This window comes from Gymnoscopelus braueri, assembly GCF_963280865.1.
Source record: "Gymnoscopelus braueri genome assembly, chromosome: 6".
In the NCBI taxonomy this organism is placed as follows: domain Eukaryota; kingdom Metazoa; phylum Chordata; class Actinopteri; order Myctophiformes; family Myctophidae; genus Gymnoscopelus; species Gymnoscopelus braueri.
Genome location: NC_137607.1, coordinates 34,493,343 through 34,519,309, shown reverse-complemented (window position 1 = coordinate 34,519,309; position 25,967 = coordinate 34,493,343). Strand labels below are relative to the sequence as shown.

The 25,967-nt window shown below is 42.7% G+C and overlaps 2 protein-coding genes across 2 annotated transcripts in view; both read left to right on the top strand.

Moving 5' to 3' along the window:
- The window catches only part of oca2 (oculocutaneous albinism II), a gene marked incomplete at its 5' end in the record, with an annotated part of 76,137 nt that overhangs the window by 21,370 nt on the left and 28,800 nt on the right, over positions 1-25,967 (top strand). The window contains 6 exons of the mRNA XM_080429740.1: positions 1,325-1,449; positions 3,660-3,798; positions 12,353-12,485; positions 19,371-19,518; positions 19,823-19,880; positions 20,296-20,404. Of these exons, the coding sequence (XP_080285866.1) occupies positions 1,325-1,449; positions 3,660-3,798; positions 12,353-12,485; positions 19,371-19,518; positions 19,823-19,880; positions 20,296-20,404 (712 nt within the window). The remainder of the gene's footprint in view (positions 1-1,324; positions 1,450-3,659; positions 3,799-12,352; positions 12,486-19,370; positions 19,519-19,822; positions 19,881-20,295; positions 20,405-25,967) is intronic.
- On the top strand, positions 14,552-15,357 carry LOC308087199 (all trans-polyprenyl-diphosphate synthase PDSS1-like; the record flags this gene model as incomplete). The annotated part of the gene is made up of 1 exon (XM_080430917.1): positions 14,552-15,357. Exon 1 carries the CDS (start codon positions 14,608-14,610, stop codon positions 15,355-15,357), a length of 750 nt encoding a protein of 249 aa, XP_080287043.1. The 5' UTR covers positions 14,552-14,607.

Genomic DNA, 25,967 nt, shown 5'->3' with positions numbered 1-25,967 from the left:
AAGAACATTTGACACAAACAAACTCATGACTCAGATATAATCCTGTTGTCTTCAAGGAGGGCAAACATCCTTGTCCTTCAGGTACAGTAGCATTGAGACCCTAAGTAAACAGAGGGCTCGTGCAGCCTCATGAATTTTGAGTGGGTGCTGGACAAGGGCAATGCTTTACAAATTAAAATAAAAATTTCAGGCAAAGCTTCTCCAGACCTGACACATGGCTCCACTACACAAAAGAAGGGTGGTCACCCCCCCACACTGTGTGTGTGTGTGTGTGTGTGTGTGTGTGTGTGTGTGTGTGTGTGTGTGTGTGTGTGTGTGTGTGTGTGTGTGTGTGTGTGTGTGTGTGTGTGTGTGTGTGTGTGTGTGTGTGTGTGTGTGTGTGTGTGTGTGTGTGTGTGTGTGTGTGTGTGTGTGTGTGTGTGTGTGTGTGTGTGTGTGTGTGTGTGTCCTTTGAGTGGCTATTCTACCCGTGTCCTTGAAAACCTACTTAGGGCACTTTTAAATGGCCAATTCGGTGTGTTGAGTGATACTGTACCACTCAAAGTGCCACCACCCACTTTACTCATTGCTTTTAGCTTTTAGCTGAATGGAACCGAGCCTTCATTATATAGTATCATTGGTAACTCCTGTGAAGGAAGTAAGGAAGAGGCCCAATTTCTTTCCAATATGGCTGCTGTGCATAGAGTGGCTCACCTGCAAACCATGGTTATTTAATTCACATATTTTGGAAGGTGCGTTTACAGAACATTATACTTAACTGCAATGTTTCCCGCAAAGTTTTGATCACACCATTTATAGACTTAATATGACATTGGAATTTGAGAAATGCAGTAAATCAGTGCAGGAATGAGCTTTCTTTGTATCATTGATTGGGCCTTTAAAGTAGACATAACTCCATGTTGTCAGCCGAGTATCAATCCATGTATTCGCTGTCACATTGTCAGATACTGTACATGGAGTGATACTAGTCTAGTCTAGTGACAACAGTGACAACACAATATTTGTCTTTTTAGGCTTTAAGTTCCAGTAGCACGTCTAATTACAACTAGCAGTTTGAACTTATTCTCTTTCTAGTAAGTGATTGTTCATTCTCATTAGTCCAGGAACATTTATGTTCAGTGATAACTCAAAAAACTAATTTCTGGGTCCTTTGTTCTACACAAAACCCACTCAACGATGCTTGAATTTAGATGTCAGATGAATGATTGCGTGGACTCATGCTATGCCTGATGGTAGAATGCTACCACATGTGGATCAGAAATGAATTGAAATATCCACTTGTTAATTAAGTGGCTCATCATGGGGCATTCCCTCTCCCTTGCAGGCCTACCAGCTGTCCAGAGGAAGAGTTTGGCCCATGATAATGATCCTCTGCCTCATTGCTGCCATTCTCTCAGCTTTCCTGGACAATGTGACCACTATGATGCTCTTCACCCCTGTCACTATAAGGTACTGTACTGTGCTGTGAAATCGCTGTCGGGTAGAAACCTCAATATGTCCAAAACCGTTCCTTTTTTAAAATTATAATTTTTAAAGCATTTTAAAATAGTGAACATAGCCAATCTACAAGCTCACAACGTGTCGCGATCTGCTATTTCCACTGCTTGAAGTGACACTCTACTAGTATGATGAAGTGGGGCATTCATTTACAAAAAAACATAAAAAGTTGAATATGGAGATACAAGGTTTCCGCCCGACAGAAACAAACTCCTTATTGTGTGTGTGTGTGTGTGTGTTTGTGGGTGGGGGTGACTAGATCTTTCCAGAATTGTGGTGCATAAAAACAGAATGTCGGAGGTGAGGGAAGCTCACCTCCGATGATGCACTGGCCTGGAGGGACAGCGAGTGCATTTTCCGTCAACGGAAGCTGTCGCGAAGCTGCCAGTGGCGGAGCGGCGGGCTGCCGGCGGGGGGGTGGCGGGATGCCGGCGGCGGAGCGGCAGGTGCCGGGAGGCGGGGCGGCAGCGGCGGAGCGGCAGTTTCCGGCTACAGTCCGGCTACAGTCCTACTGATTCCACGCTGCTGCTCCACCGCCGGCTGCTGCCGCTCCTCCGCCGGCAGCCCGCCGCTCCGCCGCCGGCGTTCCAATGATGCACTGGCCTCCGATGATGCCCCGGCAGCTGCCGCTCCTCCGCCGATAGCTCGCCGCTCCGCCGCCGGCAGTCACTGCCGGCAGCTGCCGCTCCTCCACCGGCAGTTCCGCGGCAGCTTCCGCTGCCGGAAAATGCACTCGCTCCTTCTGCTAGCCTGTCCGTAAACCCAGAGCTGCGTCACCCTTTGAAACCCACTATAGGCTACATGTATATGGGGTAATCCCTCCCTTCCTTTGTCATTCTTTCTCCATTGCCATATACTGTAGCTCATGTGATGTGCTTAAAAGTCCGCTGTTCAGAGAGCTTCTGTATAGTCCCAACATTAGTTCCCAACTGAAATGAATGAGCTGATGATGAGTGGGCGTGAATAACTAAATGAAAGGAGATTGACAGGAAGGGACCAAGAAACACATGGGAGGAGTAGTAAAACGGTAAACACGTGCAACCACTTAACTCACACCTCCTGACACATGCACACAGACACACACACAAAGCACACACTCAGACGAAATCCTGACACCAACTTTTTTTAATTTCAAGGACTCCCATTAAGATTCTTTATCTCTGGGAACCCAATTTTAATGTTAGACTTGATTTAGAACCGATATGGTCTGTCACTCGGTCCAGAATTCCTTTACTGTTTGTGCTGTAGGTGTAGACTAACTCGGGATCAAAATAGACATTCTTGTATGTTCTCTAGTTGTATTTACTTTTAAATATGATAATGGTGAAGATTAATTATCAATCATTCATTTTGCGGGAGTTCTAGGGGGTCCCCATGCTAAATGATTGCATCTGGGGATCCCTACGCCTATGTGTTATCTATCGTGTTATTTTGAAGACTGCAACTGTGCTTTTAGTGTTTATGCTATTGCAAGCTTGTTTTACGCCCAACAGACAAGGCATTCAGTATTTTTTTTATAGATAAAAAAAAAAAGGTTTTAGTGTTATACTGTACCATTTTGTTTGTGGTTTTCTGATGACTGTAATCCTGTTAAATGCCATCAATAATCTCCCGCCATTCCCTGGAGCTTATTTTAGAACAGTCAAACCCACATTATGTTAATAATAGCGCTGCTACACAGATGCTGCAATTTACTGTATTGTACATAATAAAATCCTCAGTGTTAATAATATCCATTTATAACTCTGAGAGTGTGCAAACCCTTATGGGTTACATTTGGGTTAACTCTCAGAGTTAAATTAACACCATCGATTTCACTGTGTAGCATCTCATTCGGAAATTGCATGTCTACTTCCCATTTCTGTCTCTTTGTATTGTTAGTGTTTCCTGACCTCTGTTTTTTTAGTACATTGAACCATTCATTATTAGGTCTTCACAATGTCAATGCAAAAGTAGTGCCCCAAATTTGTCAGTGATTTACAGTGTGAATTGTCTGTTCACTAAATGGGCCAATAATGGTTATTTCAGTCAGACAACCTTTGGATTGAAATAAATACTGTACATTTATTGAGCATAAATATAATATTTATTGAGCACAAATATCTATAAGGATATTTTGGCATCAAGGCTCTGACTCCATCACTCTCTCCTTGTAATTGCAGATTATGTGAGGTGCTTAATCTAGACCCCAGACATGTCCTGATTGCCGAAGTCATCTTCACCAACATCGGCGGTGCTGCCACAGCTGTGGGAGATCCACCCAACGTCATCATAGTATCAAACCAGGCCCTGCGTAAGGAAGTAAGTACAATTAGAAACCGCATAACAGACTCTAACAGTTCTTTCCTCTGACACACTGAACCACTAGTAAAGTACTGGTAAAGACAGAATATCCAGGGTTTGATTTGTTAAAAAACAAAAACGAGGGGAGGTCATTTTCCACATAAGCTCACAACTCAACGCAATGTTGATAAATTTTTGCACCCAAAACACATATTCTTTCTTTTACTAAATTGCTAAATTGTGATATTATTGTGATATTATAATTAAAAGTAAATGATTGTGACAGTAACTAACTAGTAACTACAGTTTTCAAATAATTGTAGTGGACTGAAAAGTACAATATTTGCCTCTATATAGTGGAGTAGCGTACTGTAAATAGTAGTGTACTGTCAAGTGTTGGAAGTGCATTATCGTATTGGAGTATTGGAAACACTCAACTAAAGTTAAAAATACTTCAAACTTACAGTAACTACAGTACAAGTAAATGTACGTTAGTAAGTTACTTTTCACCACTGAAGAAATCCAATTGTCGGTCAGTCGCATTGTAATCAGTGATATATAATGACCCGGAGAGACTGGCCTCATCACATTATGCATTATTCTCATGATGAGAACAGAGTCCTCTAGATAGAATCATAAATCTCCTATCAACAAGGCACACTAGACATCCAGCTGCTTTTTTCTTTTTTTCTTTTTTGTCTTCCAACACATGGTAATGATTTTGGACTTGTTGTGAAGCGATTAATGATAATCAGAAAGCAATATGCAAGATGTGAAACGGTGACTTAGATGTCCTTGTCCAGCGCTATCATGAAGATAAATGGCCTAAATGATGACCCAAGATTATTACTATAGTGATTAGTACTGACATTGTGCTCTGGGGGCACGGGGGGATTCAAATGAGAGAAAAATGACCACGCAATATTAACGAAATGACCGTCACTGAATGGGGCTACTTGTTGCTGTTTTTTCTTATTAGCGGATAAGGTCCACACTCAAACTTGCAGGTAAAAGTCTGATTTATTAATGAGACATTTCATCCATTACGTCCTCCTCTGCCCAAAATAGGGACGGTAGGTTGAAAGTGATTATGTGTTAGTGTTTGGCAACTTGGGCGATTTATGCAATTTATGCACGCCACCCTTGTAGTATAATGCAGGGTCAAGTGGTGAATCAGACTAATCGATTATATTTGATATAAGAAGAAAACGACTGCTTCTCGATTATTCTATTAATCTACATGAGCAAGATTAAGCAAGTTATTGGTTCTAAATATCGGTTTCAGTATTATATTCGGCTAGTACCCATGCAGTATTGGTCATCAAGGCTACGTAGATGACACCACATGTCACCGCATTATTTGTATTGATTTTATGTTTGTTTTTTTGTCATCGACAATACAAATATGAAATGGAGGCATGGCATAGCTGATTTAGCAAACCCTTTCCCTGGATAGGGGACAGTGGCTGCCCTGTTTAAATGTCACTCTTGATTTGCTTAGTGTGACATGATTGTTTTGAAGTGACTCCCAATAGAAATACACAGTGTCTATATGTGTAGACACTTGCAAATATACTGTGCTGGAGCTGTCACACAAACCCTCTTGTTCTATGCTATAGCTAATGAACAGTGGTGGATCAAGTACTCAGATTTTTCTTACTTAAGTAAAAGTAGTAATATCACCACAATCTAGAAATACTGTTTAATTCACTCATTCACTGCCAAGGACGACTTATGACGAGACATCGTCATAACGCCCTCACTGCCAAGGACGACTTTTTTTTTCTTTTTAGTTTTTTCACAAAGGACCAGGAGATCCGAAGATTTACTGCTCCATTCACTTCCTGGTTAACTTATTACTTAAAAATCCTGTATCTCGGCTCCTGTGTTTTACTATGTATTTTTGGCGAGACATGCTATTTTCAACGGTGTATAAAGAGCGAACGGGAGGTCGCCATGACATTTTTTTTTGGCGGAAGCACAGTGGAACACTCCGTGATTAGCAACCATTGAGCATACTGGAGATAAATATTCTGTGACTACTTCAAAAGGTAAGAAAATCGAAAAATCGCTTGCAGTGGGCAAACGCAGCCAGAAATAAGTCTGGCAGTGAGAGAGTTAAAAGTAGCTCAACGTTTAAAGAAATGCTCGATCCTTTTCTAAAATATCAGATCTATAAGCATGTGACACGATGTGACGTTTTGCAAGCTTGTAGATCAGCTATTTTTGAATAGCCCAAGTATAAAATAGGGCGTACGTTTTTTAATTTATATTTTGTTATAATAGTCTAACTCGAAACGAAAATAGTAGCTAATGTGTCAAATAATTATAGTGGAGTAAAAAGTACCTAAAAATTGTACTTAGTAAATGTACTTTCCACCACTGCTCTATGATATAGCTATTGAAACTTTCACTCTAACATTAGTCTGACCTTACTGTAAATCCAGTGGCGCACCACTTTTAACTATCCTGTAGTCCTGTCATTTTCCAGCCAAATTTGAAGGAATGTGTCGTATTGTACTCTAATAAATTCTGTCAGAGTTTCCTGTAGCTGAAAGCATGTCCCCTTGTTTCCCGGCCAAACCTAAAGCCAGATTTATACTTATTACCACGCTGTCGCGAGCCTAATATAGCCGCAACGTGTTGTGAGCTTGTAGATCTTTTATTTTGCGGTGTGCGACACCGTCACACGACGGCACATAAATGAGGCATATGGTGGAATTCTACTGGCTATTTTAGTGACTGTGTTATGTGGGAGCGTCATGCATAATATGTACAGTATCCTTGGTGGCATGCATTATTACAGACATGCACAGCTCATGCAGATGAGCATTCGTATTCCCTGTTATGACACCATGTGATCTAGTGTAACATTTACAGTACACACACCAGCCCATATGAATCATGCAGTATGTGTTATGTTTACCTACTGCGGTGGAGTGTGTGTGTGTAGAGATACAATACTCTGTTTGCTGACGTCGTATGTGAATGTGTTATCTCTGTACGGCACAATCTCTCCGTGTGTTGACAAACACACACACACACACACACACACACACACACACACACACACACACACACACACACACACACACACACACACAGCGGTGTTCCGAGACAGATTCATATTTTCCCAGCACTGCCGTCATAAATCATAGGAATTCATATGGTCACAATGCTGGAAATGTGAGTGACCTGTGTGACCTTGGCATTTTTATCACGCAATAGAATTTTACAATTTAAACCATTAAAGGGATATTTCACTTTCAAAAAAACTTTTGGTCATTTTATTGTCTACTCAGGCTTTAGTGAGCCCCCCGGACAGTTTTTAAGTTGCTTGATTTATTTTTTCATTTATTTTATTTAATTTTTTTTATGTATTTAATTTTTTTCATTTTCCAAAAAAAATATTAAAAATAAATGAAAAAAGTAATCGAAAAAACACGGCCCCCTCATGTATTAGGAGGGCAGGGTGAGTCACCAGAACCAAGGACAGGTGTTTTTGATGAATCTAACGGGTTAAAAATGAAGTTTGAAGTTATAATGGGTTTGTATAGGAAGGGGGCGTGTCTGATAAAATAAATATCAAATATCTAAATAATGAATCAAGCAACTTAAAAACTGTCTGGGGGGCTCACAAAAGCCTGAGTAGAAGATAAAATGAGCAAAAGTTTTTTTGAAAGTGAAATATCCCTTTAACTGTAAAAAATAAAATAAAAGAATACCACCATGGCTTAAAAACACTTTCAAAAGTAGGGGTGAGGTTTGTGTAATAAAGATTTTTAAAGTTTCAGGGGTCCAGCTAAATTATTGATAGGGATTGGCAGGTATAGTAAGTTTCATTTGTACACACTCAGAGTTATGGGGGTCCATATAGAAAACTCCACTTTCAGTTTTTAAAGCCTTTATTCTTTTGGCTGTACCATATCTTGGCAAACCAAACCTGCAGCAACTACCTTCATCAGGGGATAGATCATTAACGTTTCATCATTAGTCATAGTACATTACCCTCTACATTGTATCTTATCTCATAGTCATGGCCATTGTAACTGATAGTCATGGCCATTGTAACTGATAATGTCCATCTTTTGGCTCATTTCATCAAGTGTGACGTCCATTGAGGATCATACCTTCACCATATTTCTTCTTCAGTACCTTCAAGCCTGATTTACACTTTGTCGTATGATGCTGCTGGTGCGTTCCAAAAATAGCAGATCTGCAAGCTCACAATGCCTCACAGAACTCGTAGATCAGCTATTTTCGGCATGCGACAGCTGCGCACGACGAACTATAAAAAATACCTTGTTACCATAGCAGTGAGAGTGGACCTGTTGCTCAGGGAAAAGAATTGCAACGATTGAACTCATGGAAGTCATGTGGTAACTCACTGTCGGTCCTGATGTAATGTCGAGGTAAACCATGCAATCCCAAGTGCACACAATGCCCTTTTCATATCAGTGTCCCAAACGCCCACACTAAAAGCGATTATCCGCACAGCATTATAGATGCTCCCATCCATGTACTGTACCTGATGAAGACGTTGTCGGTCGAAACGGATATAGAGTCCACAGTCCACACAGAAGGTCGGAGCAGCCAGAGTCAGCGGCTACATATGACAACGCTTCCTCTGACCCCTCTTCTTGAGTAACCTTCGCTCCATTTTAGAGATGCATGAATGGGACATACAAATGATCCCATTAACTATAACAATGACGCATCTCCAGGTGGTCTGAGGTGTGAATACCTGCCCTGCTTGGGGGAGAGTGGGTGAGAGCTGTCAATCTAACCGAAAATTTACGTCTGGGATGGTATCAAGGTGCCATATTTCGTTTTTATAAAAAACTAAACGAGATCACTGGGATTGAATATTTAGGAAAAGTCATGGAAGGGGGAACCTTCTGAGAGCTTCCTGAGCAAAGATAATTGACTTCAAAATCGTCCGGGTTGACCGCTCTGACGCGTTAAGGACGTGATCAACATCACCCGGCCTGGCCTTTCGACATTGCATGTGAGAGGCCCCATCCAGCCTGTTTCCGCTCAGTTTCCCAGACGACGGAGCAGCAGGGACGGCAGAGTGCCCTCACTCATGTCTGGCCTCTGATAAGGAACACGTGTGTGATTTTCGGTTGGTTGGTTGGTTTGTGTGTGAAATGTGTGTTTGTGTGTATGAGAGAGAAGTGGTGCCCCTCACCAGACTGCACTGCAGTGTCCTTGCGTTTGAATTGTTGCACAGTGGTGGACAAAATACTCATCCACAGTACTTGAGTCAAAGTATAGATACTCCTGGTCAAATATTACTCCACTACAAGTGAAATTTGCTCAGTCAAATTTGTACTTGAGTTAAAGTACTGGAGTACTTGCTTTTAAAGATACTTAAGTATTCAAAAGTCCATGCTTTTAGAAATGCATTCAAAAGTACACATTAGAAAGTAGATTTTCTTTTTAATATCAATGCATTGCTGTATTGAAATTTTGACATTCCAGAAATGTCCACACCAAAAAAGAAAATAGTGAAAATAGCAGATCTACAAGCTCACAATGCACCATTAGGATAGGATACTTTATTGACAATTTTAAAATCACAACATTGTCACCATTCAAAAACGCCAACGTGGATTAGACACAAAAAAGGTGACGCTTGTTTCCATTGTGGTCCACATGAGATACATAAAACAACATGCAACATACTGTACAAACAACCATAACACATCCAAGAAATGGAATCCTTAAATACAGTTTGGAATACATAAAGGACAAGAGGTACACTTAGAGTATTATCCAAAACAGAAGGGGGGCGGGCTATCCAGGGTAAGAATTTAACTATGACCAGTTAGTGTTAAAATGAAGCCATGACTTAAGATAATTTTTTGCCGAGACGCCTTGTGAGCTTGCAGATCTGCTATTTTCACTTTATTTGAAAAAGGGCTCAAGTGGTTAATTCATAATGTACTTTTTCCCCTTCCTAGAAATGTAGTAGAGTCAAAAGTACAACATTTGTCTTTGAAATGTGGTGGAGTGAAAGTCCAAGTATCCTATCTGAAGTGAAAGTTTAAATATCCAAAAATACAAATACTCAAGTAAAGTACAGATACTCAACAAATGTACTAAAGTACAGTACTCAAATAAATGTACTACTGTCCATCACTGTGTGTGTGTGAGTGAGAGAAGTGCAGGCCCTTGACAGAGTGCAGTGTCCTTGCGTTTGAATAGTTGAAAGAAATGCAGCATGGGAGCAGTAGGCTACAGGCTCTCCAACTCGTCAACCAAATTTCACTTCTACTGAATTGAGATGGATTCTACACCAGTGTGGTTCTTAAAGTGGGGTTCGGGGGGAACCCCTTCCTTGAGGGGTATCAGGGGATCCCCTCAAGGAGGGGAAGTTACTTAATATAGCATCAAAATCAGTTTTTAACTCAATTTTATACTTTAGGCAATTCTTGTCAAATCTTGAAATTATTTTTAAAAACTTTAACAACACAAATCTTCCTATGGGGAATCTTCCGGGGACCCCCAGGGGTCCTTGAGGGGGTTCCAGGAGGTCCCCAGCTAAATTTTTCATAGTTAAGAACCAAGTGGACCCTTGCAGGTCCGTAGCCTTATATATACCAAACGTGAATGATAGCAAACTAGCCAAGTGGCCTGAAAGAGGCACTTGACTACAGTATGAGCCATCGTGCAATGAGTCTGTGTGATATTGACCAGTGATTCTAAAGCTTTTTCATTTCAAGGACCCCCAGTTTAATAAGCATTAGGTCACAGACCCCCATTTCATATGATATTATAAATCTCTGGAAAATCTCTGCAAAATCCTCAGTGGTAGATGGTGCATTTATATACTGTAGCCCCTTTATCCAAAGCACTTCGCAATGTGCGACACACCGACGGCAGAGGAAACCATGCAAGACACCAACCTGCTCATCAGGATCTACAGTATTAGCGTAGGGTTACAATGTCCTGCTCAAGGACGTTTTGACTCTCACCCAGGGGGAGCCGGGGATAGATCTGGGAACCTTCCGTTTCCCAAGCGGTCCCTCTGCCTCCTGAGACACTGCCGCCACCGTTAACTGAGGATCTTAAGTTTAAATCTGAGAATGTACAAATGGAATCAAATGGACCATTATGGCTCCATTTGATTCCATTTGCACACTGTCCATTTGGTTATATTTGTACACTCCGGAAGCCCCTCAAGACCCCACGTTGAGACCCAGTGATATAGATGACGCCCAAGGCATTAGAGCTGTTATCTGAGATGACGGGGTATTATTATCGATGATGATTTTATCCTCCACTGTCCCTCGTTTCTCCCGGGCTTCTGTTTCAGCTAGAAATGATGTGTCCTGTAGAGGTCACTGTTATCAAGCATTATTACAGTACTACAGCATGTGCCTTAGCTCTCTCTCTCTCTCCATACAGTGCAATACACGGTCTGGATCATGAAGATGACACAAACTCAGCCGTTGTTTTCGTAATGTTCCATGTTTTTTGTTTTTTTCTCCATGTTTTACAAATTACACTTTGAGTGGGTGATAGGGCCGTGTAATGACGGTGTGACATTTAATGGATCTCAGATGACGGGTGGACAAAAGCAGCCATTTCTTTCCCATATGCAGACAGTGAAATCTGGCTCCTTGCCAAACTAGGAGCTAGGCTGGAACTGAATTACAATAAGGATGCAATTACCAGCACCCCACTGGCTCCATGATAGAATTCTTTGCTTTATTCCTGTCATTTCCCCCAGGCTACCGGTGCTTCTTTTTTATTTTTTTAACCACTTTCAAGACCACTTATTAGTGCCATGTTCAATCCACCACGGCTATTGTTATCCATTCTTCTATGACAGTAATTGTTTGAGGCCTATCGGAGGTTAAATTCCTGTTCTGATACTTTTATCTGAAGCTACAGCTCTAGTAGTCAATAAAGCCCAATGTATACTTTGTCATATGACGGTGTCCCTTGCCAAAAATAGCCGATCTACAAGCTCATAGTGAGTTTGTAGAGCTGCACATGTTTGGCATATACATGCTATTTTGGATTATGAATAAATTACACATCCCATAGCTGTTCATTTGCAGAGGAAGTAAATAATGAGGCTCTAAATTGAATACTTTCCACATGAACACATGGGTACATAGTAATACTATGTATTTACCTCACTTTTAGTGGGGCATTTGAGATGCAAAATTTCCCCCTGTACTGTACTTTGAATTGACTTCAAACCGTACTAGTGGAGTACTACTTTTTTGTTTTTGTTTTTTGCAAGCTGATTTTCACTCCATTACATTTGAAATAGAAATATTGTACTTTTGACCCCACTACATTTCTAGGAAGGGACTCATGGGACTGAAACTTTCAAAAATATATGAGGAATTAACCATTAACAACACGCCAACGCGTTGTGTGAGCTTGTTGATCTGCTGTTTGCACTATTTAAAACAATTCCTTAGAATAACTGAAAATGTACGTTAGTACAATGTATGTTAGTAATTTTTACTTTTGAATACTTGAGCATTTACTTGAGTATATACTTTGTCCACCACTGTTTATTGATGATGCATTTTTCTGTGTCTCTCAGGGAATCGACTTCGCTGGTTTCACCGGGTACATGTTCCTTGGAATGTCTCTTGTCCTCCTCACCTCTTTCCCTTTCCTACGGATGCTCTATTGGAACAAAAAGCTATACAACAAAGAGTCCATCGAGATTGTGGGTGAGTGACATTAACTGTAGTTGATAACTCAGAGATATCGATGATTAGAGGTGAACTTGATGAACATTTTGGCGTTACCAGAGCTGGACTGTGTTTAAATACTTAAGTCATGTGCTAGCCAAAGATATTTCAGGAGATCAAGAGGAAAGTGTAAAGCTGCAAAGAAAATGCAGTCATAAATCATCTTTGGAGCCACACTACAGTGGTACTGTCAAAGTATTTTTGGTCAGAAGTTTTGAATACACTAATGAATTCATCACATCTTTTGAACTATTTACCACTTTGCTTGCATCCTCAACCCCTTTTCTCCAACCTAATTTCTCCTGGCAAATGTGTGTACAGAATGTGAGGTCACGTCTGACGTGGGCAACCTGAGTACATTAACCCCCTCATAACATCTACGCGCATAGAAGCCACTGCTCACCGGCTTGGGGGCGGCAGTGACCTCAGAGTAACATAATTGACCTGGGTCCCCCAGGGGTCTATACTTTTATCCCTCTACTCCGAATCCCTTAGCGACGCATTGTGAGCTTGTAGATCAGCTATTTTTGCAGAATGTTCGCCTATTATGACATACTAGGGTCAAGTAATTAACTGAGCCCTCTAGCTTCATCACGTGGTGATGATGATGACGACAGTGCCCTCTGGTCGGTGAAACCCCCTCCATCTCAGGTAATTTCCACATTATTCCCATTATCCTTATCTGATGGCCATGTCATTCCTAGATATGATGTTGGTGCATTTGGGGGTGATAAGGAGGGTCATCTCTCATCGGTCACAATGTAATAGAGTATGTATCCTCCAGCATATTTCCGTCTCCATTAAGTAAGGTCTAAAGGTTATAACTGTATTCACAATTTACTTAATTAGAAAGATATATTATTATTATCCTACTATAAATGCAGTATCTCTGCGTACGTATCTGTCCGTCCATCCGTGGGTCCCTGCATATCTGGAGAACAGTCCGACTTCAAACTTGCACATCACAGAGGACCAAGTGTCCTCGGTTTCAAGTTTGTGAAGTCGGTCTTATCAGTAGTTGTCCAAAACATCTGAAAATCCCCAGTGCCCTGATGTCATAGACTGGGCTGGACTCCATATTTTGGCATGGCTGACAAAGAACTCCATATATAATGGGCATAAAAGGGACGCAGACAGATACAGAAATCTCCATATATGGGCATAAAAGAGACACAGGAAAACAGACAGATACAGAGATCTCTTTAAATGGGCATGAAACGGACACAGACAGATGGGCACACCCAATGGGATTTCTTTTGGATAGCTGAGTGAGTATGTGTGTCCATGTGTTGTCCACCACATGTCTCCGTCCGACAGACCAACTTCAAACTTGGTGTGTGTATCACAGAGGACCCGAGTGGGTGGTGTACCGAGTGGGAGGGAGTTCGGTCGGATTGAATGTTGAATTCCGGAGATATATTATACATCTATAAACCCCCATATCTCTTATGCCCATGTATAGAAATGTCTGTCTTGTCTGTCTGTGTCCCTTTTATACCCATATATGGTGATCCCTGATGTCATCATTATGACATCATAGTATTGACGTCATATACTAGCCTTGAAGTGCTATGGTAATGGATAATACTGTAGGTACTGGTGGAACATGGCGATTCCGTGGAGGCACTGTTGGAAATGGAGGACTACAGGTTGTTCTAGTTTATCTTCATTAGAACCAGTGTCCCCGATGAATGCTCAGGGCGGTGGTGCTTTCTCCTCCACTGCGACATCTTGGAGGGGACTAGGTTCTCTCTGTGGAACGTCACATCCTGTCTACACAAACTCAATGTTCAGATCATCTCTCACCAGGCACAAGGCACGGTTGCTGTACCCCACGCCCCAGTTTTTCTGCAACAATATACATAGTGATGCTAAGCTAAAAGATCCCTTCATAATAGCTCAAAAAGACCTAATACACCTGTATGAAGACATCAAAAAGGAATTATTTGTGTCCAGAGAAGAGCTGAGGTCTCTGTGTGACTACTACTTTGATGGGAAAGGCAAGGCTTTTCGACCCACGATAGTTGTCCTGATGGCCAGAGCCCTGAACATCCACAACAACAGAGATGGAGATCTGCTCCCAGGTCAGCGGTCAATAGCCATGATCTCTGAGATGATCCACACTGCCAGCCTTGTACATGACGATGTCATCGATGGCTCAGACAAACGGCGAGGAAAGAGCACCATCCATGAAGTGTGGGGCGAAAGAAAGGCTATCTTGGCTGGAGATTTCATCCTGGCTGCTGTCTCCATGGCTTTGGCTCGTATAGGAGACACCTCAGTGGTCTCCGTGCTTTCACAGGTCATTGAAGACCTGGTTCGAGGTGAATTCATGCAGCTGGGCTCAAAGGAGAATGAGAACGAGAGATTTAAGCACTACCTCGAGAAAACCTTCAAGAAGACAGCAAGTCTCATCGCAAACAGCTGTAAAGCAGTATCTATTCTGGTGAACTGTGACCCTGAAGTCCATGAAATAGCCTATCAATATGGGAGGAACGTTGGCATTGCGTTTCAGCTGGTTGATGATGTGCTGGACTTCACTTCGTGTGCCAATCAGCTGGGTAAGCCCTCAGCTGCCGACCTCAAGTTGGGCTTGGCCACCGGACCAGTCCTGTTTGCTTGTCAGCAGTTTCCTGAACTGCATGCGATGATCATGAGACGGTTCAGTTGTAAAGGAGATGTGGAACGAGCATGGCGGTGTGTTCTGCAGAGTGATGGCGTGGAGCAGACTACCTACCTAGCCCAGTGCTACTGCCAAGAGGCCATCAGGCAAATCAAACTGCTCAGGCCATCAGCAGAACGTGATGCCCTCATCGGACTCGCAGAGATGGTGCTCACACGCGACAAGTGAAAAGTTGTTGTTCTGGAAAACCTTTCTCCTTAGACTTATGTACATACATTCATACCTACATACAGTACATACATATATACTGTGCATACATACTGTGCATACAAACATACATACGTATGAGACTACTGTATGAGACCACTGAGGTGCGTCATAAATTAATGAGCCTACCTCTAATGAGTTTCCCAATGGGGTAGCACTAAACACTAAACAAACATCCTGTTAATAAGCATTAGTTGATAAGACACTTATTAGTCCTTATAATATACTTATTAACCTTAGTATTTATTAGTAAAGTTATATGTGTTAATAATAGCATTGTAAACACCTTTATTTTCATATAAGACCGTAGTAAGCATTAATTAATAGCTAATACGGAACTTATAAGTCCTCATAAGATGATTATTAACATTATTACAGTATATGTTCTTAAAGATATTTAAGTTTCAATATTAGCATTGTAAACATTGTTGTTGTTAGATTATTATGACATTTTTAAGAGCTTACAAGAAACGTATTAATAGTTTATAGACTGCTTAATAACATTAATAAAAGCCTTGAGTGTCTTAAAGTTAAAGCATTACAAACACATTTATTCAGTCTCACTAACGTAAACAGTTTATTATGCATATATTGGCGGTTAACTATGCACTTATTAACAGTTTAATTACGTTTTTTACATCTACCTGGGCTGAAATGGGAACAAAGCCTTACATCTTTTATAGGCTCTGTGCATAACTGTAGTCCCGGATCTCTGGAAGGTGGTATACTGTTTCCTGTTCTGGTTCATTTTCCCATATCTTCATTTGATTTGGCTGATTTCATTGGTTCATTTGATTGATTGCAGCTGAAGATATTTTATATATTTATCAGAAGTCGCGCTAGGATTTTAAACTGCCGGTCCCAACATCTGGCATGATTAAAGTTTCTCGGACATCTGATAAAAATATGTGTTTTTATGCATTAATGACGAGCAGGTGCGTAAATGCAGCCTAACACTTACAGCATTATATTTTGGATTGAACTATTTGAACATAACGAGCAATATACTTACTTACTTACTTATGCCTATCGCTCCTTTTCATGGAGCATAGGCCGTTGACTACAGTCCGCCAGAGTCCACTATCCTGGGCTTTCTTTTCCAGCTAGAACAAGTAATATACACATTTTATATTGCAGGGTCATCTTGCACAAATACATTAATTGCCTACATTACCATTTGCGCATTGAGCGCATTCAGCGTGTGTAATGGTTTCTTAATACTCCATTGCGTTTGAACGTTTTCCTTCAGAATAACAAACAATCAAAGGGTACTGCACAACAATGGGTACGTCAGATTTCATAACGTGGCTCAGCTGACCTGAGGCAATAAATTATAGGCTAATCACAGGTTATACTGTAATAGACAGGCAGTGGATGCCGTCCGTGCGTCTCGTTAGGACAGCTTTTTGGGAAAGTTGATTAAGCATTTGTGGGAATCTTGTAGTCTCCTCATAGTTATCCAGTTCAAGTGGTAACGTTTTAACATGTCCACTTTTATGATTTAACGTTGTGTTTCACCTCGATGCTAAAGTTGCAGTGTGGATAGCTGTTATAAAGACTCTTTAGGGATCCATGTTTGTTGTCTTCAAATGCGTGTGCATTGTTGTTAATTTGTGGTAGGACAACTTGCCAATTTTACTCACAAGTGCCCTCTCGTTTCAAAGTGTCTGTGACGTATTCTAACTAATGGTACAACTTGTTTTGACTGTTTGACAATACACAAGTTTATAACCAGACCGGCACGCCGATCTGGCTCGACTGCCGACAACTCATAACTCTATGCAACAACTTTGCAGCAACAACCACTCTTTTGTTCCGGTCTTACCTTCACAATAAAGTGTCTCGCATTTACCTCCCAATGCAGCGCATTTTACACAGGTTATTATTAACAGGAAATGGGTGTAACTTAACAGCGTGTGTTTGTGGGAGACAGAGAGAGAGGGATATTATAATCCGAACTGCTGTGTCAACTGGTCAGTATGTCCGGAGAGATTTATATTTTCCGGTCTTTGTCATAAATCATATGGAGTGTGTAACATCAATGTGTCGTCATGGCAGGAAGGCAGCAGAGGCTGGCTTTGGGGATGTGGAACGTCACTTCTCTGGGGGGAAGAGAAGCTTGTGCGGGAGTTGGAGCGCTACAGTTAGATCTGGTGATGCTTACCTCTATGAAGTCTTTAGAACTTTCACCTGTCAGCCCCTCCACCGGTTTTGTTCCCTCGCGAGTCTGGCGGCTCCCCTGCGGTCTCCGACAGCCCCAGCTCATCTCAGACAGACCCCTTAACAGCTGATACAATCAGCTGTTGGCCGTGACTAACTGGTAGTAAGAACAGAAATACAGCCTCAACAGTCTGGGCCAAGGCACACTTTTATTTACGATCAAACTTAAGAAGCAAACAACTCTGAACTGTGGAGTATGAGGACATGTCTGGCAGAGTCTCCCTTAAATAACCAGAATTAATATACCACAGCGTCCCATTTTTTTATGAAGCAGTTTTCAAATTCAGAGCAGGTGCGTGCCCCCTTCCCACCCCCCCCCCCCCGCCTCCTGTGGCGAGTGATGACCTTTTCCATACCTGCCATCTTCCACTGTCTGTGTCTGCAGTCCTAACACCACATACTTCCTGTTGAGTATTTGGGTTCATCATCTTTTCACTGGATTACGGTCCAGCGGTTTGTAGATCGGCTATTTTCACTATTTGTCGTACACCAAAGTATATTGTTCATTTGGTCAGACACGCCCCCTCCTACAGTATATAAGCCCATTCAACTTCAAACTCCATGTTAACCATGTTAGGCTCATGGAAAACACACGTTCCTGTTTGTTGTGACTGATATTGTCCTTCTAATACGTGAGGGGATTACTTTTTTCTACTTAAATAAAATTTAAAAATTAAAAAGTTCAGAGCCCCTTTGGCTTCCACTGGCAGTGTGCACAAGACATTTGGTCCAGCGGTTTGTGAGATTAGCTCCAGACACAGACAGACAGACGGACCCTTTTCTAGACAGCTCGCCTCTGAGGAGCCACGTCATAAAAACTTTAATCCTACTACTGTTCGGTGTAACTAAAGACAGTTTTTTTTGTTGGGTCATATTTGAGACCCCCAAGCCTGTAAGATAATAACAAGCTAATACAGCAGGAACATTTCTATGAAATCGACTACAATATCCCTGCAGGCACAATGTTGCCTCTCTCCGCCATGCTGAGAAGAGTGCCACCAATTGACACAGAGGAGACTCTGTCCCCAGCTGGTCACCAAACCCTCATTTAAGACAGGAGAGCTTTTGGGAGAAGCGGCGTCACAATGTGCCCTGGGCAGATTGAAGAAAGCCACCGCTGAGCTCCACACAGACTGTTCCAACACAGAGCCCACAGCTCCCCCGTAAATCCTACCCTGTGGAGCCCACCGCCTCTGCATGCCAGCCTCCTTTGCTTCCCCTACAGATGTGTGGAGGGGGGGGCGCTATGAAATCCCCCGCCACGATTGGTAATTGCATGGGTTCAGCAAACAGGGGCATCCGCTCCCCCTGTGCCAATTAGTTCCTGTTAAGGTCACCTAGCAACACCCCCACCTCCAGCGCATGACACCCACTGATACCCACACCGGGGTCTTGATTTTGGGAGCCGTATCTCCGCTGTTGCAGCACAGCTGGTCAATGCAAACCATCCTTGCATTAGTCCCTCCATGGGGGGGGGGGGGGGGCACACAGCGTATTGACCGGTACTATGCAACATATTTTCAGCTGGATGGATGGAGCCCTCAGCTCCCAGCTGTTTCCAGCAGACTCATCACGCTGCTGAGAAATAGAACAAAACAGGAAAACAAGCTGAGGGGATGTTGACAGAGATTTGTCACTTCGCCAGAGACATTCACCTGTCGTGACCTCAAACAGGTGACAGTCTCTCTCTCTGTGTGTGTGTGTGTGTGTGTGTGTGTCTGTGTGTCTGTGTGTGTGTGTGTCACTCCTGTCAGAACTCAAGCATGAGATCCTCGTCTGGAGGCAGACAGCCCAGCGCATTAACCCTGCCAGCCGTGAGGAAACAGCCGTCAAATGTCTCCTGATGCAAAAAGTATTCAACCTGGAGAATCTGCTCCGCAAAATGATGAGGACCTTTCAAAGGTAAAACGGAAAGCTGAAGGACTGATTTACGTTTCATTTTAGGACTTTTTTTTGTTGCTCACATTTGCCAGTTAGCAAGGGTGGCATACTGTCTGCCATACTGTGCAACATCAACATCGAAACAATAACAATAATAAAGCTAGGATAATAAGCCTGAAGAATATCTATAGCAGCAATAGCAACATCAACATAACATGTTCATCCAAACTGTTATTATACTAATACTATAACCAGTATTGATTCTGAAGGCTTGGGGAAAGTCCTCAAAAAACATTCCTTCAGCTCTTTTCACAATGTTTTACAGGGAAATTTCTCAAGAGGATAAGAATTGGGAGCAAAACATTCAAGAACTTCAAAAAAAGGTAGTGGCAATTATCTTTCATCCATCACTGTCTTACATATCTCCACTTCTGTGTGACTATGGTTTGCATTTATGTTAAGTAATGTGCCCCCCAGGGGGCACCAGGTAGGCAGAAAAAAAACGAAAGAAAATCATTCAAAGAAAACACATTCAACCTGCCGTCCCTATTTTGGGCATGTCAGTTTCGTAAAAATGTTTTTCAAATTGTTTCATAAATAGTGAAAATAGCAGACTGTGACGTTATTATTTTCTCTTTCTTTTTTTTAAGACATTTCGCAATGGGGGGCCGCAGCCAGAGCCTATGGTTATTTTGCGGTCCTTTGCATGGGAAACGTTTGGGAACAGCTGCAATACGGTCATTGTATTTTCTTCCCATTCAGAAAACTAAAACAAAAATATGTTTCTCTCGTCCACAGCACAGAATAACTGACACAATCCTCTTGGTCAAGTGTGTTTCCGTCTTGGCCGTTGTCATCTTCATGTTCTTCCTCAACTCCTTCCTTCCCAGCATCCACCTGGATCTTGGTAAGCAAGCGCATCCATATCTCATTAGAGGAGGGGGAAAACCTCCACAAATAAGAATCATTGCATTGTTTTCACAGGCCACGCTGAATAGTTATAGGTTCTGTGGTGTAATTATAAGGCATCATTTCCTCTTCCTTCCATTTGAAATTAGCTCTAATAATGGGCTGGACAGGCCAAACGCAACCAGCAAATTACATGGATGTTGTACTGTGCTCGCATCAAATCTATTTACAGTATGTGCTGTAATTACAAAACTGTACTGCTCCGCTATCAACTGGTAACCCCCCCCCCCCCCCCCCTGAAACAAGCACGCAGAAAAGGCTCAGTGAACAGGTGAATGTCGAGAGTGTTGTAGTACTGTCAGGAAGCTGATACTGTGGTTGGCAAAGAAAAAAATCACACCCAGTGTGAGTAAGCGGTGCCTACTCTGGTTGATGAGTGTGTGCTGTCATTCAGGCGGTACAAATCTATTTGATGTGTGGGCGCTGGCATTCAGACGGTACTACTCTATTTGATGTGTGGGTTCTGGTATTGAGGCGGTACTAAAAGAGTATTTGTACAATTTTTTATCAACTTTTAAGTATAATTACTCATTTTAACTATGTTTAAGTATTTTTGCTAATTTTAACAACCTTTAAGTATTTTTACTCATTTGAGTACTACTAAGTATTTTTACTCAATTTAAGTACTCTTAAGTATTGTTACTCAATGTATTTACTTTAAATTATTTTTAGTCACTTTATTTACTTTAAAGTATTTCTTACTAATTTTTACAACTTTTAAGTATTTTTACTCTTTTTCTCAACTTTTAAGTATTTTTACTATTTTTTTCAACTTTTAAGTATTTTTACTCATTTTGAGTACTTTTAAGTATTTTTACTCAAGGTATTTACTTTAAAGTATTTTTAGTCACTTTATTTACTTTAAAGTAGTGTTTACTAATTTTTACAACTTTTAAGTATTTTTACTCTTTTTATCAACTATCTAAGCTAATTTAAAATTTCTCTTTCCCTTAGCCCTGTCCCTAATTAAATAAAATTAGCCTAATGTATTTGATTAGTGTTGTTCACCTACCTGTTACCGGTGCTACTTGCAGTCCTACCTCCAGGTGACAACAACCCGGGACCACACTGCATCTGGATCCGTATTTTTGTACCATCACAGTCGGATCTGTGTGTCCCCACTACCGCTGAGAGGTGATCCGTCCATCGATCCACCGGACAATCCAACTCCTTCACTGCCGCTGAGAGGCATCCCCCAGACAGCCTTCCCGCTGTTCTCGGTGCAGTTAGCCTCTGTTGCTAGGACCGCTGCCTACTCAGTTTGCACTCTTCCAGGGTCAGCCGACGCAAGTTTGTTGTTCGCACAGAAAACTCCATTCCCTCTCTGTGGTCTAGCCACCATCCAGCTGTGACGTCACACAATCACAACAACAAACTACATGTACAAACTCGCCTGGACGGGCGGGGCGGTGGAATTGCTGTCATCCACCTTCTTAACATCAAAACAACCATAATTCCCATTCAGGCCCCCCATCATTCGAATCCCTTACCTTCAAACTGTCTGGCCCCAAACCCCTGGTCATCGCAGTCATTTATCGAGCCCCTCCTTTCTCTCCGACCTGTCAGGATTCCTCACACACCTCTGTGCCATATCCCCATCTGTTACTTACACTTCTTGTTGACTTCAACCTCCACGTTGACTCTTCTGTCTGCACAACTGCATCCGAATTCCTGGAAATCCTGACATTGTTCAACTTCACCCAACACATCAAATTCCCCACCCACGATAAAGGCCATACCCTAGACCTAATCTGCTCCACCGGCACCAATATCAGCCATATATCCACCACCAACCTCGCCACCATCTCTGATCATCTGGCCATCTCTTTCCATATTGACACTCCCACCCCCCATGAGAAGCTAAAACGCACCATAAACCTCTGCAACCTCAAGTTCATCAACCCTTCTTCTCTCTCCGCATCCCTCTCTGATGCCATCTCCGTCTCCTCTTTCACACAGACTGATTCTCCCACCAAACTGGTTAACATCTTCAGCACCTCACTCTCCTCTTGCCTGGACCAGCTCGCACCCGTCCAAACCCGATCTGTCACCTTTACACGGATGAACTTCGCCACCTCAAGTCCAAGATGGCTGCCAGCTGGAAAGGCTCGCCAGGAAGACCGGTCTCACCATTCAGACAACACATGCAGCTCTATAAAGGCACCATCAACTCCACCGGCACTTCCCACTTCTCTGGAATCACCACTCATCACAAAGACTCCCCCAATAACTACTGGCCCGTCTCAAACCTCCCATTTCTGTAAGAAATTCTGGAACGAATTGTCGCGACCCAAATCACTGAATACCTGGAAACAAATTACCTGTATGAACAATTTCAATCCGGATTCCGTACCAAACATTGCACACACACTGCCCTCATCAAAGTAACAAATGACCTCCTGCTATCCTCTGACACCGGCTCACTCAACATCCTCATCCTCCTTGACCTCAGTGCTGCTTTGACTGATACCATACACCATTCCATACTCATCTCATGCCTCAAAATCCACCCTTGGAATTACTGACACCGCCCTCTCCTGGTTCAAATCATACCTCACTGACAGACATCATTTCATCTCCATTAACTGCCAATCACTCACAACTCCTGTCACCCACAGCGTCCCCCAAGGCTCAGTACTTGGCCCTCTCCTCTTCACTCGGTCAGACACGGTCTCCGTTTTCACTGTTATGCGAATGATACACATCTCTACCTCCCGTCCACAACCATCACTGCCACCACCCACTCCACCCTCCTGGACCTCCTGGACGCCCTCAGGACAAATAAGCGAACCTGGGGTGACAGGTCCTTCTCGGTGGCCGCCCCCTCACTGTGGAACTCACTCCCAGCTCACATCAGAGCTGCTCTCACCCTCACCACGTTTAAAACCACACTCAAAACCCACCTTTTCAGACTCGCAATCCCTACAGTACATAAAATCCCAACCCCCCTTTGTTTACCTTTTATTTTATAGTTTTTTAAAAACCTTTTTTAACTAGTTCTTCCTAATAAAGTAGTTTTTATCTTGTTTCTGTAAAGGGACTTTGAGTACCTAGAAAAGCGCCATATAAATCGTATGTATTATTATTAATATCTATTCGAATGGGAGCTTTTGACTTTCAGATATCCTTTCAGAGAAAGCGAGAATGAACACATAATTTTTTTAACAACAGCACTTTCATTTGCAACTTGTGATGTGTGTGCCAGCTGGTGTTCGTAAACACGTCCTTGAGGGACGGAGAGCTTGACTGCCATTATATCTGTGTTGCTGGCCCGTTAAGGCTTGCACCGAAAACAGCTGATCTACAAGCCCACAACGCGTCGCAGTGTGACGTGTTGTAAGCTTGGAAATCTGTTGTGTGCGACACCGGTGCGCAACTAAGGATAAATCAGGCTTATTTATGGAGGAGTTTTGAATCTGGACATTTGGCCAGGGGTTGTGCGTGTGTGTGTGTGTGCGTGCGTGCGTGCGCGGACACCGGCTGACCTTAACAGCAACCCATTAAACCTTACAGTATCAAGCCTCAGATGAAGATGGCTGTCTTCGTACAAACAGGCCTCTCGTCTCTCGCCATCACAGACACGCTCAATTAATTACAAGCACCGCTCACCTATGCCTCGCTATGACATTTCCCTAAATGGAAATGACCCGCAGTGCCATGTGTTCACTCCCTGCAGCGGGTCCGTCCTAAACACGGCTCTCATTAATGCATGCGGGTCGCAGTCAGGCTGGGCCAGCGCATGTGTCGGATACAGACGGTGTTGCTCCAAACTAAGTAAGTAGTAAGCCTTGCCGCCCATAGGGCAGGAGCCTATCTCCTGTTTCTGTAGCGTGAGGCAGCTTGAAGTACAAGTACACCCCCTGGACGTGGTGCTAGTATGTCGCAGAGACTCACCCCCAATCCAACCCTTGATGCTGAGTGCCAAGCAGGGAGGCATTTGGTCCCATTTTTAGAGTCTTTGTACAACCCGACCAGGGATCGAACCCCGACCACCCAATCTCAGGGTGGACACTCTAACTGCAAGGCCACTGACACTGAGCTGGTTTGTTTCTCCAAACTGAGCATCATTCAAAAATCATTAAGGTGGCATGGCAACATTCACAATGACGCCTTTGTTGTTCAAGATCACAGGAATAATAAATAGATTGTGTGTTTCAGTGGATTTGATTAGTTTTGAATGTTGAGTTTAAGCCGAGGGTAGGGCAAGGGGATGATTGAAAGCCTGTTCAGATGTATCGCCAGCGTTGTCCCGACTTCCCTTTTGTTATCCGTTTGAGTGGGTCTTACTCCACAATCTTTATGCTTTCCAAAGCACCCCACATTTTATCTTTGGGCTTTGCCACGTGCTCTGATACTATTGCTCCACGCTTGAAGCACCTCACAAACACACAGACTGTAGATAAACAATCGAGATGGAGCTAGGGTTCACGGCATATTTCCTATCTAGCAACAGTGTTGTGCTGTCTGTGTATGATAAATGAGCTCAGACTCCCCTAGAAGCTCCTTTTTAATTGGAGAGATCTTTAGCTTTACTGTCTGCTGCCCGTTTAGCTCCATGTTTAGGGGCCTGCCTCCCCTGGGGATATACTGTATATCGAAGCAGTGAGGAAATCAAAAGTTTGCTCCTGTATTGTTTTTGTCACCTACATCTGAATGAATTATTGAAAATAATAAATATTGAACATACTTTAACTATTTAAGCCGATATATACAGTACTAACTTGTAGCTCACAACGACATGTTGTGACACATTGTGAGCTTGTAGATCTGCTATTCTCATTTATTTGTAATTTTTACAGTTTTCACCTACAATGACATGCACAAAATGGGGAACCCAGGTTGAAAGTGGTTAAGACTCCATTAATCTAACACTGTGGATTTAATGATCCGGGGTCAGGGTCGCGGCACCAACAAGGCGAGCCGAGCAGCTCATCCTGGGGGGATGCCAGGGCACTCACTGTGCCCTCGTATCCTGCCCAGCTGATTCAGCATTGGCCCAGCTGGTTCAAGTATTGAGTTGCTGACTCAACTGGGCTATGCAATGCTGGTGGCATGGCCTCCTGATGGCATGGCCTCCTCAGTTGGCCCCAGGTTCTGAGTCAAACATGCTGTATATAGCTTGGTGTATTAAGAAGAAAATACTGAGAGTGAGAGATGGGTGTCCAAGTGGTGAAGGGATAACGTTTCTGCGTTTTCTGACCACCACCCTAGAGACTGAGGTTCGAAGTCTGTAGGTGAGGCTGACTGTCGCTGCAGTAGTGACGCCTACAGGTTGGTCAGGGCCACGTTTCTTTTTACCTAGTAGTGACGCCTACAGGTTGGTCAGGGCCACTTTCTTTTTACCTAGATTTAGAGTAGACAATAATTTAAAAAATAAAATGTCCCCCTCCCAATTTAGTCTTTATGCCAAATACTTTAATTCCTCCCACATGCTCGCCACTGCTATTATACCCTACTGGCTCACCTGCTAGTGAGGAGCCCCCACCGGGAGGTTGTAGTGC